Consider the following 13,436-nt stretch of genomic DNA (forward strand, 5'->3'; position numbering starts at 1 on the left):
GCTTAGACTTCCTGACCTGAAGATCACTAACGTCAGGATTCAACCACGTATTTGTCTTAGTTCCCAGTTGTCTTGAAAGCACCAGAAAAGTCATGGTAGACTACCCTTCGCCAGCTCATATCTGTGTGAAGCTGGATCCAGTGCTCGTCTGCATTAAAATCAAATATCCATCCAGGTTGGATGTGACAGCAGAGAAGAGGTGCGTACTATTGACCACGCCCCCTGACTTTGAGAAGCTCTGACGCGACACCCATCAAACATACCCATCTCATTAGTGGTGGCGAGATATAAGACATTATCAGTATAACTTGCAATTGACTGTCATAGTCCCACATTAAAAGTAAACATTGGTTGTTAATTACAACAACAAAAAAATTCACATGGGTGGGGTCGCGAGACTTTTCAGATATCAAAATAGGCTTGTGGGCCCAAAAAGTTTAGGAACCATTAAATGTTCTGAGGTGTTGACTTAGGTTGCTGGGACAATACTTTGTACCTCTGGCTCTTACAGAACACGATGCTGGTGTAGGGTTACGCTAAAGCAGCCGGTATGAGTAGGATGAAGTCGCAACCAAACACTGATCTTAGGCGTTTCCCCTTTAATGGTTAAGGATCGTTTCCCCTTTAATGGTTAAGGATAGGGTTTGGGTGAGCTGATCCTAGATCTGTACCTCTTGGTGTATCGGGCCATGTCCCAGGCGATGTAGTCAATGCAGTGTTCTGGAGGGAGGAACTGGTTGAGGTTGATTACAGCTGGGAAGAGCTCCTCACTGAGGATCTTCTCATGCTTTCTCTTCTCTCGTTTCTACACACAGACACGGAGACACACACATCATCAGCGTTACTCATTTACACTGAAGGAAAGGTCTCTGATTTATGAGAAGAGGCATGAAAGTCTATGGTAATTTCATAATTTTTGTCTCGTGCAAATTTCTCCCGCAACAGTACCACCTGAATGAACATACCATTTTTTTTAACATCTCCAACCGTTAACTACATACAGATGTAGGACCCTAACTATTTACAGACACTTAAAACTAGTGAGTCACAACCTACCAACCAACCATTAATGCCCGTTCACCCAAAGGAGCAGTGTGTGTACGTGTGCGCGCAGTAGTCATCACCTCTTCTCTCCAACGCAGACACACAGACACAGTACTCCTAGCTCTGCATTGACATCAGCTAATCATGTCTACAGCAGCCAAACTATGTCTGTCTACCAGATCTTCAGTTCCTCTCTACGAAACGTTCTCTCAAAACACACTCTCCCTCACATATGCTGGCTACTTACTGCACTGTCAGTTCCTATTCATTCTGTTTGAAGCCAAGAGAGTCTACCCCCGCATCCCAGTATCCAAGCCCCCTGCTGCTCCTCCTGTCATCTCTCCTAAAGATCACGCCGGTCGCTAGACCTTCAACAACCTTTTAACCACTTATCTACAAAACACACACACGCCTCTATCAGTGTCACAGCACTGGCCAAACAGCCAGTTAATAACCAGCCATTAACCACTGCCAGGCTCTCTCTCACAGCATGGCATCAAAACACACACACACACGTGCCAAACAAAGTATCATGCATACACGCACACAACTGCAAACACACTCATCATGTGCCAGCATACCATGCATGCAGTACAGTACAGTACATGCTCTGCACACACAGATGGGAATCATGCAAAATGCATGCACATGGATACACACAGATCTCACACACCTGCATAAGAGTGTGGCAAGGCATGACAGAGGCTCTTGCTGTGACAAATGAACAGTGGTTAAATGTGTCTCTGCACAAACGAGGGAATTTCCCAGTTAAGAGAAATGGATCCTGATGAGTGACACACCCCCACCTACCATCACAAATCACTACTACGCTGCAAAGTCTATGGTGACTTTTTTTATTGCTGCTTGTGAGTGAGAGGGGGGGGGGGGGGGGCGTGGGACTAAGGGGGAGCACCCTACCCTCTCATCCCCTACTGCACATGGCCGAGCTTGTGCAGGCAACGGAGGGCTGTGATTGGCTATCCCTCTTCTCGTTCCCTTGTGAGTGACATGCACAGGACACCCGTGCATGTCACAGGACACTTACTGCTCAGCAGTAAGAAGGGGGGGGGGGGGGGGGGGGGGGGGTTCACAACACTGTGTGAAGAGAGTGTGTGAGTGCATTTAAGGTGGTTCTTCAACAGCTTGTAATTACCAGCCCCTAACCAGTTTCATCTCTCCAGTACCTCTTTTATCAGTCCATCTGTCAGAGTAACCACAACAACTGTTCTTTTCCAATGTATTGACACAGCTAGGGAGTTAGCCTAAACCTTCACTAGCTAATTAAACCAACACACCAGGCTATTGTCCAATCACATGAAGCTGTGATTCCAGGAATCCTGCTGGTTTCTTAGAAAAATCCTCAAGTGAAATTCTCAGTCATTTGGATGTGTCTGTAAACACTTCATTATGGTCATGTTGGATATTACATCTCTCCTTGTTTTCTCCTCCACAGGGACATCTGACACCAGAGAATGTGTTTTTTTCCCTCCAAAAGCTTATTTAATGCCATCTTTAGTATAAATATGTTAATTAAACATTGCAGTAATATAATGCTTGGAAAACAACACAATGGGGCCATACTTACAAACATGATATATATTTTTTGTTTAACCTGGACCCGTCTCAAAACGAGCATCAGCCAGATACAATCGTGGACATAGTTGCACATGATAGAACGCTACATTGTAGCTGGCCCCATCAGCTGACAATGATTATATCCCATAAGTTCTGCATCAGCTACGATTGTATTTGGCTGATGCACATTGAAACAGAGGTCCAGGTTGAACTTTAAATTATTATTACTTTTTTATGTTTGCAAGTATTGCCCCAATAGTTTCCAACCCACTTCACAGAACCGAGAACAACAAGAACCAGGAATAATTACTTCACACAGAGAGAGAACAACAGCCTGGCTGATTGAGTCAGAAGTGCTTGTATAACCATTCACTTCAGCGCTCTCCTCTCTGGCAGTATCACCACAAGCTGCTTGCCCTGCATTCTGTCACAAGTCACAATAACATATAGGTCTTTAACTTTGAAGTCAGAGCAGCAACAGAACGGCAACTAATGTATGGCTTGCCAGTCAAGTCCTCTCACTACTACTGGAGTGACCTACACTGCCTGTTTTAGAACACCTACTCATTCAAGGGTTTTTCTTCATTTTAACTATTTTCTACATTGTAAAATAATAGTGAAGACATCAAATCTATGAAATAGCACACATGGAATCACGCAGTAACCAAAAAAAGTGTTAAACAAATCTAAATATATTTTAGATTTGAGATTCTTCAAATAGCCACCCTTTGCCTTGATGACAGCTTTGCACACTCTTGGCATGTGATGGATTCTGACTTCTGAACTTGAATCCTTGTTCATGGTACTGAGGGAGAGAGGTGAATGTAGAACGTTTACACTCTGTCAAAACATGTTATTGTTAGACATCAGGTATTGTATGGAAAGGAACAGGGCGATAGTCTGGTTTCAGTTGATGGGTTGTAATTTGAAATACTTGATACACCAGAAGTTAATGGTAATCTGTAGGAGGAAAGTATATGGTGGGGGTAAATTAAGGTTGGATATGAGGCAGGGGCTTGGAATGTTACTGAGTAAGGGAAAGGCAGTCACATGGTTGTGGTCATTGATAAGGGTGGAGAGCTGTGGATTAATGATGAATGGGGACCGAGGTCAGGTCAGGTCACATTAAGGGAGAAGGAACAGTTTATTACCCACATCACTTAAACTTCCTGCGTAGCAATGAAGATGTTATGTTTAGAGAAAAGGAGGAGACTTCACCTAAAGTTGGGTGTGTATATATACATACACAAGTTGAAGTCGGAAGTTTACATACACTTAGGTTGGAGTCATTAAAACTTGTTTTTCAACCACTCCACAAATGTCTTGTAAACAAACTATAGTTTTGGCAAGTCTGTTAGGACATCTACTTTGTGCATGACACAAGTAATTTTTCCAACAATTGTTTACAGACAGATGATTTCCCTTATAATTCACTATATCATAATTACAGTGGGCCAGAAGTTTACATACACTAAGTTGACTATGCCTTTATACAGCTTGGAAAATTACAGAAAATGATGTCATGGCTTTAGAAGCTTCTGATAGGCTAATTGACATCATTTGAGTCAATTGGAGGTGTACCTGTGAATGTATTTCAAGGCATACCTTCAAACTCAGTGCCTCTTTGATTGACATCATGGGAAAATCAAAAGAAATCAGCCAAGACCTCAGAAAGAAAATGGTAGACCTCCACAAGTCTGGTTCATCCTTGGGAACAATTTCCAAATGCCTGAAGGTACCAAGTTCATCTGTACAAACAATAGTACGCAAGTATAAACACAATGGGACCACGGAGCCATCATACCGCTCAGGAAGGAGACGCATTCTGTCTCCTTGAGATGAACGTACTTTGGTGCAAAAAGTGCAAATCAATCCCAGACCAACAGCAAAGGACCTTGTGAAGATGCTGGAGGAAACAGGTACAAAAGTATCTATATCCACAGTAAAACGAGTCCTATATCGACATAAACTGAATGGCCGCTCAGCAAGAAAGCCACTGCCCTAAAACCACTATAAAAAAGCCAGACTACGGTTTGCAACTGCACATGGGGACAAAGATCGTACTTTTTGGAGAAATGTCCTCTAGTCTGATGTGTTACGCCCTGACCATAATTTGCTTTGTATGTTTTATGTTTTGGTTGGTCAGGGTGTGATCTGTGTGGGCATTCTATGTTGTTTGTCTGGTTTGTCTATTTCTGTGTTTGGCCTGATATGGTTCTCAATCAGAGACAGGTGTTTTGCGTTGTCTCTGATTGGGAACCATATTTAGGTAGCCTGTTTTGTATTGTGGGTTATTGTCTATGGCAGGTGCCTATGTCTGCACTGTTTATTTATAGCTTCACGTTCGTTTGTTGTTTTTTGTATAGTTTGTCTAGTGTTCTTCGTCTTCGTCCATTAAATTAAGTATGTATTCAAACCACGCTGCGTTTTGGTCCGATCCTTACTCCTCCTCAGACGAGGAGGATTACGACAAACGTGACATGAAGAAACAAAAATATAACTGTTTGACCATAATGACCATTGTTATGTTTGGAGGAAAAAGGGGGAGGCTTGCAAGCCGAAGAACACTATCCCAACCGTGAAGCAGAAGGGTGGCAGCATTATGTTGTGGGGGTGCTTTGCTGCAGGAGGGACTGGTGCACTTCACAAAATAGATTGCATCATGAGGTAGGAAAATTATGTGAATATATTGAAGCAACATCTCAAGACATCAGTCAGGAAGTTAAAGCTTGGTCGCAAATGGGTCTTCCAAATGGACAATGACCCCAAGCATACTTCCAAAGTTGTGGCAAAATGGCTTAACGATAACAAAGTCAAGGTATTGGAGTGGCCATCACAAAGCCCTAACATCAATCCCATAGAAAATTTGTGGGCAGAAATGAAAAAGCGTTTGCGAGCAAGGAGGCCTACAAACCTGACTCAGTTACACCAGCTCTGTCAGAAGGAATGGGCCAGAATTCACCCAACTTATTGTGGGAAGCTTGTGGAAGGCTACCGGAAACATTTGACCCAAGTTAAACAATTTAAAGGCAATGCTACCAAATACTAATTGAGTGTATGTAAACTTCTTACCCACTGGGAATGTGATGAAAGAAATAAAGCTGAAATAAATCATTCTCTCTACTAATATTCTGACATTTCACATTCTTACAATAAAGTGGTGATCCTAACTGACCTAAAACAGGGTATTTTTACTAGGATTAAATGTCAGGAATTGTGAAAAGCTAAGTTTAAATGTATTTGGCTAAGGTGTATGTAAACTTCCGACTTCAACTGTATATGCTACCACTGGTGTGTGTCCAAATTTGACATTTTTGATAACAACCGCCGTGTCTTTGTGAGACGCAGAGTAGGTGAACGGATAATCTCCGCATGTGTGGTTCCCACCGTGAATCTTGGAGGAGGAGGTGTGATGGTATGGGGGTGACACTGTTGGTGATTTATTCAGAATTCAAGGCACACTGAACCAGCATGGTTTCCACAGCAATCTGCAGCGATACGCCATCCCACCTGGGTTGCGCTTAATGGGACAATAATTTATTTTTCAACAGGACAATGACCCAACATCTCCAGGCTGCATAAGGGTTATTTGACCAAGAAGGAGAGTGCTGGAGTGCGGCATCAAATGACCTGGGCTCCACAATCACCCATCCTCAACGCAATGGAGATGGTTTGGGATGAGTTGGACCACAGTGAAGGTAAAGGCGGCAACAAGTGCTCAGCATATGTGGAAACTCCTTCAAGAAAAGCATTCCAGGTGAATCTGGTTGAGAGAATGCCAAGAGTGTGCAAAGCTGTAATCAAGGCAAAGGGTGGCTACTTTGAAGAATCTAAAATATATTTCGATTTTTTTAACATGATTCCATATGTGTTATTTCAGAGTTTTGCTGTCTTCACTATTATTCTACAATGTAAAAAATAGCAAAAATAAAGAAAAATCCTTGAATGAGTAGGTGTGTCCAAACTTTTGACTGGTAATGTATATACACTACCGTTCAAAAGTTTGTGGTCACTTGGATATGGCTTTAAAAAAAAAAAAAAAATGTTTTTGAAAGAAAAGCAATTTTTTTGTCCATTAAAATAACATCAAATTGATCAGAAATACAGTGTAGACATTGTTAATGACTATTGTAGCTGGAAACGGCTGATTTTTTATGGAATATCCACATAGGCGTACAGAGGCCCATTATCAGCAACCATCACTATTGTGTTCCAATGGCACGTTGTGTTAACTAGTCCAAGTTTATAATTTTAAAAAGGTTAATTGATCATTAGAAAACCCTTTTGCAATTATGTTAGCACAGTTGAAGACTGTTGTTCTGAATAAAGAAGCAATAAAACTGGCCTTCTTTAGACTAGTTGAGTATCTGGAGAATCAACATTTGTGGTTTCGATTATAGGCTCAAAATGGCCAGAAACAAATAAGTTTTTTCTGAAACTCATCAGTCTATTCTTGTTCTGAGAAATTGCCAAGAAACTGAAGATCTTGTACAATGCTATGTACTATTTCTTTCACAGACCAGCGCAAACTGGTTCTAACCAGAATAGAAAGAGTGGGAGGCCCCAGTGCACAACTGAGCAAGAGGACAAGTACATTAGTGTCTAGTTTGAGAAACAGACGCCTCACAAGTCCTCAACTGTCAGCTTCATTAAATAGTACCCGCAAAACACCAGTCTCAACATCGATAGTGAAGAGGCGACTCTGGGATGCTGGCCTTCTAGGCAGAGAAAGGAAAAGCCATATCTCTGTCCAGTGTTCTTTTGCCCATCTTAATATTTTGTTTTCATTGGCCAGTCTGAGATATGGCTTTTAAGTGACACCAAACTTATTTCCGGGCAATTTGGATAACTAGGGCCACTAACAATTTATAGGTCATTCACTCCCTGCTCTAAAATGGAGAGAAAAACAGGGCAATTCAAGAGCGTGCTATAAATTCATGTCAAAATGTAGTTTCCTTTGCCCTGTCATTATCAATCACTTGTTCTTGACAGTGTTGATGAAATAAGAACGTTAGTTTGCTAGTTTAGACTGAGGTGCTCTTGGTTGTATCTCTTCCATATTTAGCATTGGGAGATGGCACCATTTGGAGGTCTTTCTGCAGGATGGACCTATCAAAATCAACTTGATATCCTCGTCATTTTCATCTCCGATCCTTGGCTTCCATTGGCTATTTATTGGCGATCAATTTACATTGAGAGGGGCCGTTTCTATAGAGATTTAAAGGGAAAGACTCAGAAATACACAATGAAAACAGGAACAGATTGTCTACGCGGAGGGTGGATAATGAAATTCAGTCTGTCAGTCTTCTAAATAAATATTATTTAGTCCCTATGTTGCTTTCTATTTCACGGATTTCATTTAGAAAAAGTCCATATTTTCACTGATGAACGTGTAGCCAATGGTTAGCTTGTCAGTTGATGTTCGAAGTTAGCGCCAATCTGCCATGAAGCAGCGCCACAGAGTTCTATTGAGCAGTGACCACTTTTTGATCATCCCGGTGACGACATTTCATTCACTCTAAACATGCTCAATTCTCTGCGTATTCTCATGGTAGAGACATGAGGTTTGGACTATTGCTTTTCTGACGCAATTTTCTATTGAATGGACATATTTTTATATACCTTGAATGAACTAATCATTTTATGGGTGAACACACAACAATTTAAATGAAGTAAATGGATCCGTGGAGACAAACTGTGGAACAATCCTTTAACTGTCCACTGTCCACTGATGTAATAGTATCGTAAATGGGTACTCTGAGGAAGGTTTCATCTATTGGACTCAGTTTCTACCAGAGTAATTATTCCGTTGTTCCATTAACAGTGTGACAGGTGTTGGTCTGAGGTGCCCTGTGGTGGGTGGTGCGGTGCAGTGAGGTGAGGTGCGGTTACCTTGACGAGGTTGAGGATGATGATGGGTGAGCCAAACCGCTGGAGCATCTGGTCAAAATGGAGGGCAGCTACATGGGCATAGGGGTCGGCCTGATCCACTGAAACACAACAGAGAGAGGAGGTCAGAGAGCAGCTACACTACCGTTCAAAAGTTTGGAGTCACTTAGAAATGTCCTTGTTTGTTTAAAGAAAAGCACATTTTTTGTCCATTAAAATAACAGGAAAAATTATCAGAAATACAGTGTAGACATTGTTAATGTTGTAAATGACTATTGTACATGGAAACGGCAGATTTCTCATGGAATATCTACATAGGCGTAGAGGCCCATTATCAGCAACCATCACTCCTGTGTTCCAATGGCACGTTGTGTTAGCTAATCCAAGTTTATCATTTTAAAAAGGCTAATCGATCATTAGAAAACCCTTTTGCAATTATTTTAGCACAGCTGAAAACTGTTGTCTGATTAAAGAAGCAATAAAACCGGCCTTCTTTAGTCTAGTTGAGTATCTGGAGAATCAGCATTTGTGGGTTCGATTACAGGCCCAAAATAGCCAGAAACAAATAACTTTCTCCTGAAACTTGTCAGTCTATACTTGTTCTGAGAAATTAAGACTATTCCATGCGAGAAATTGCCAAGAAACTGAAGATCTCGTACAATTCTGTGTACTACTGCCTTCACAGAACAGCGCAAACTGTCTCTAACCAGAATAGACAGAGTGGGAGGCCCCGGTGCACAACTGAGCAAGAGGACAAGTACATTAGAGTGTCTAGTTTGAGAAACAGATGCCTCACGAGTCCTCAACTGGCATCTTCATTAAATAATACCCGCAAAACACCAGTCTCAATGTCAACAGTGAAGAGGGGACTCCGGGATGCTGGCCTTCTAGGCAGAGTTGCAAAGAAAAAAACATCTCAGACTGGCCAATAAAAATAAAATATTAAGATGGGCAAAAGAACACAGACACTGGACAGAGGAACTCTGCCTAGAAGGCCAGCATCCCGGTGTCGCCTCTTCACTGTTGACGTTGAGACTGGTGTTTGTGGGTACTATTTAATGAAGCTGCCAGTTGAAGACTTGAGGCATCTGTTTCTCAAACTAGACACTCTAATGTACTTGTCCTCCTTGCTCAGTTGTGCACCGGGGCCTACCACTCTTTCTATTCTGGTTAGAGCCTGTTTGTGCTGTTCTGTGAAGGGAATAGTACACAGCGTTGTACGAGATTTTCAGTTTATTGGCAATTTCTCAAAGTTTCAGAATAAAGTTATTTGTTTCTGACCATTTTGAGCCTGGATTGAACCCACAAATGCTGATGCTCTAGATACTCAACCAGTCTAAAAGGACAGTTTTATTGCTTCTTCAATCAGAACAACAGTTTTCAGCTGTACTAACATAATTGCAGAAGGGTTTTCAAGCGATCAATTAGCCTTTTAAAATGATCAACTTGGATTAGCTAACACTGATAATGGGCCTCTGTACACCTATGTAGATATTCAATTTATTTTTTTAAATCAGCCTTTTCCATGTACAATAGTCATTTACAACATTAACAATGTATTTCTGATCAATTTAATGTTATTTTAAATGAACAAAGAAATTGCTTTTCTTTCAAAAACAAGGACATTTCCAAGTGACCCCAAACTTTTGAACGGTAGTGTACATGGGCGCACGGGTCGGCCTGGTCCACTGAGACACAACAGAGAGAGGTCAGAGGTTAGAGGGCAAATACATGGGCGCACGGGTCGGCCTGGTCCACTGAGACACAACAGAGAGAGGTCAGAGGTTAGAGGGCAAATACATGGGCGTAGGGGTCGGCCTGGTCCACAGACACAACAGAGCGAGGTCAGAAGGCAGCTACATGGGCGTATAGGTAGGCCTGGTCTACTGAGGTGCAACAGAGAGAGGTTAGCTACATGGGCGTAGGGGTCGTCCTGGTCCACTGAGACAACAGAGAGAGAGGTTAGCTACATGGGCGTAGGGGGCGTCCTGGTCCACTGAGACAACAGAGAGAGAGGTTAGCTACATGGGAAAAGGGGGTCGGCCTGGTACATTGTGTCTGATAGGGAAGTGAGTTACTGTACTGTACATACATATCTTAGTGGGGAGAGCAGTCTCAGTTACATTAGGGTCACTTTAGCATCTAGTTCACTCAACTCTATTTTGACTGAGCGATGAGCAAACGTTAAGGTTTCGGATGTTAGAAGGAAAGGGGGATACCTAGTCAGTTGTACAACTGAATGCCCTCAACTGAAATGTGTCTTTCGCATTTATCCCAACCCCTCTGAATCAAAGCCATGCCACTGGCTGTATCATAAGGTAAGCAATGTTTGATATGATTCATAAGCATTTCATAAGACCAACCAAAAGGTAACCTGGAAACATTAAGGTCATCTAACCTGCTGTTGATTATACAGTAGAGTGTTATTATACCATAACTAACACGCATGCCCATTTCCTTTTTGCCCCTCTCTCCATCATTTCACCCATCCGCTCTATTCTTTCAGTGTTATGACTTCATGTGGTGGTCATGCAGAGCCCCACACCTGCAGACAATTCAGCCAACCAAATGAAGATCTGGGTCAGTCAAACATCTCTTCCCCTCATGATCAGTCATGAGGGGAAATCAGTCATCCATTTAGGTCAGTTGTAAATGGTGATGTTGGGTAACCAGGGTGAGGGGGGGGGGGCTGACTGAAGCCATTTTATGAGGCCCTCATCCTCGTTCCCACGTGGGTCGTCATGATTAGGACGAGGAAGCATGAAAAGACACGCTTCTCTTCATCCCTCCCTACAAAGCTATTCACCTACTTAAGCATGTCATAAAGACAACAGGAGGCTTGTGTAACCGCAGTCTCATTTTTCAGAACCGGCTGGCTGGGTGGTGACTGACCGCTATGTCCCACCAGGGTCTTCCTGATCGTCTACCTGTCCTAAATTCACTAATGGCTGATGATCTTGGAGCTGACAGGCATCGTTATCGAACAAGAATTGACATGTAATTGGACATCTTTGTGTCTATGGGCTTCTATATCTGTGTGTGTGCCTGATGCCATATCGCTGAATTGATTTAATGGATTAGCTGAATGACGTTTGAGCGGGCGCTTCATGAAATGGATTTCCATGGCTGAACAGCTGCACACAAGCCCAAGAACCCCATGCACAATGCCAAGCGTTGGCTGGAGTGCTGTAACGCTCTTCGCCATTGGACTCTGGAGCAGTGGAAAAACATTCTCCGTAGTGATGAATCACACTTCACCATCTGGCAGTCCAACGGACGAATCTGGGTTTGGCGGATGCCAGGAAAACGCTACCTGCCCCAATGCATAGTGATGTTATATCAGCAAAGGGGGGACCAACTCCATATTAATGCCCATGATTTTGGAATGAGATGTTCGACGAGCAGGCGTCAACATACTTTTGGTTATGTAGTGTAGATAGACAGATGGGAGAGGGAGGGTAAGGTCCCCATCACATAGATCTTGAGGACACACTAGCTCTCTCTGTACATTACATCTCTGCATTATGCACGTAAATGTCTTCCTAGGATGGACTGAAAACCAAATGGAGGATGAGAGGAAAAGATAATTTCATCTACAAATGCATGCGTGCGCGCGCATACACACATCTTGGGACAAGCTCTCAACCTCTTAGGTAAATATCATCCACGATGGACTGTAGACCAAATGGGGTAAGAGAGGATAACATCATTTAATGCAGTCGAGTCCACACACACAAACTGCAGTCTCTCTCCACCTTTTCAATCTCTGAGACCATCTGATCCTCACACACTCCCTAGGATGTATCCTGCTGGAGTCATTATGAGAAACAGAGATGGATGAAAAGAGGTGAGAATATCTCTCTCTCATCAATAGTAAAACATGGTCCGTTTGGCCAGAGTATAGTTTATAGTATTACTACTACTGTAAGTGCTGTAGTAATGTGTATCTTATGGCATATTGGTGATATGGGTATGTCCAGACAGAGACCAGTAGACCACATTATATTAATGATACTGTACAGTGTATATGATATTTAATGATGATAACATCTTACATCGTATAGGTGGTTTAGGCATCATGGTGGAGATGTCCTGGGACCAATAGAGGGGAACGGAACCCCTGACCTGAACGTACGAAGAGTAACTCCCCGCCGTGAATGACATCACCGACGCATCGTGGATGATCTGCTCAGTCTCCACCTCATTGGCTACGTCGCCCTGCAGAGGACCAGATGAGAACAGGTGAGGGACAATATACAGAGAGAACCACATGGATCTACACACTCTTAGATGGCCCCATAGTTGTTTTTTTCATTGTTCAATAGTTTTGACCTGTAATTGACAGGAGTGGACCATGTACTGAACCAGAAAGTCATCCCAAAATGAGCACAGACACACCTTACGACTTTCAATCCTGGCCTAAACTAAGCCGTGCGGAGGGAATAATAGATACATAATTTGGCCTCAAAAAAACAGCATACTGAACCCCTTTACCACCAAACTACACACACAAAAAGGAGATGCAGAGACACGGTGCTTACATTAACCCCCCCCCTTTGTGCCATGCTGCTATTATATAACACCGGGGGCGACTACACCCTGTTGTCGTGGCGACAAGATAAGGCAGGAGGTTACCTCGCAGTTGGCTCCTCTCTTCAGGAAGCGGGTGCCAGCGAATTTACTGGAGCGCCTGGCGATGAGGGTGACATGAACCGGACGACCGTAGATTAGGAGCTCTTCACACAGAGGTTAAGGTGGGACACACACAGTTGTAATATAAAAAGGCAAAGTGTCATTGGTTTCAAATAACAATTAGTAAATGATTGAAATGGTATTGTAATTCACTCGCCACGCAAAACACCTAGGATAAGAGAGATACTTCAAAGAGGGAGACAAGATGGTGCTTTGGCACTTCCCAACTTACTGTT

The 13,436-nt window shown here is 42.7% G+C and overlaps 1 protein-coding gene across 1 annotated transcript in view; it reads right to left on the bottom strand.

Annotated features, from left to right (window-relative positions):
• fig4a (FIG4 phosphoinositide 5-phosphatase a) overlaps nt 1-13,436 on the bottom strand; it is a 104,393-nt gene that overhangs the window by 67,158 nt on the left and 23,799 nt on the right. The window contains exons 9-12 of the mRNA XM_055885309.1: nt 13,144-13,244; nt 12,564-12,726; nt 8,512-8,609; nt 672-805 (exon numbers count right to left, since the gene is read on the bottom strand). Coding sequence (XP_055741284.1) covers nt 672-805; nt 8,512-8,609; nt 12,564-12,726; nt 13,144-13,244 — 496 coding nt within the window. The remainder of the gene's footprint in view (nt 1-671; nt 806-8,511; nt 8,610-12,563; nt 12,727-13,143; nt 13,245-13,436) is intronic.

This window comes from Salvelinus fontinalis, chromosome 27, assembly GCF_029448725.1.
Source record: "Salvelinus fontinalis isolate EN_2023a chromosome 27, ASM2944872v1, whole genome shotgun sequence".
In the NCBI taxonomy this organism is placed as follows: Eukaryota; Metazoa; Chordata; class Actinopteri; order Salmoniformes; family Salmonidae; genus Salvelinus; species Salvelinus fontinalis.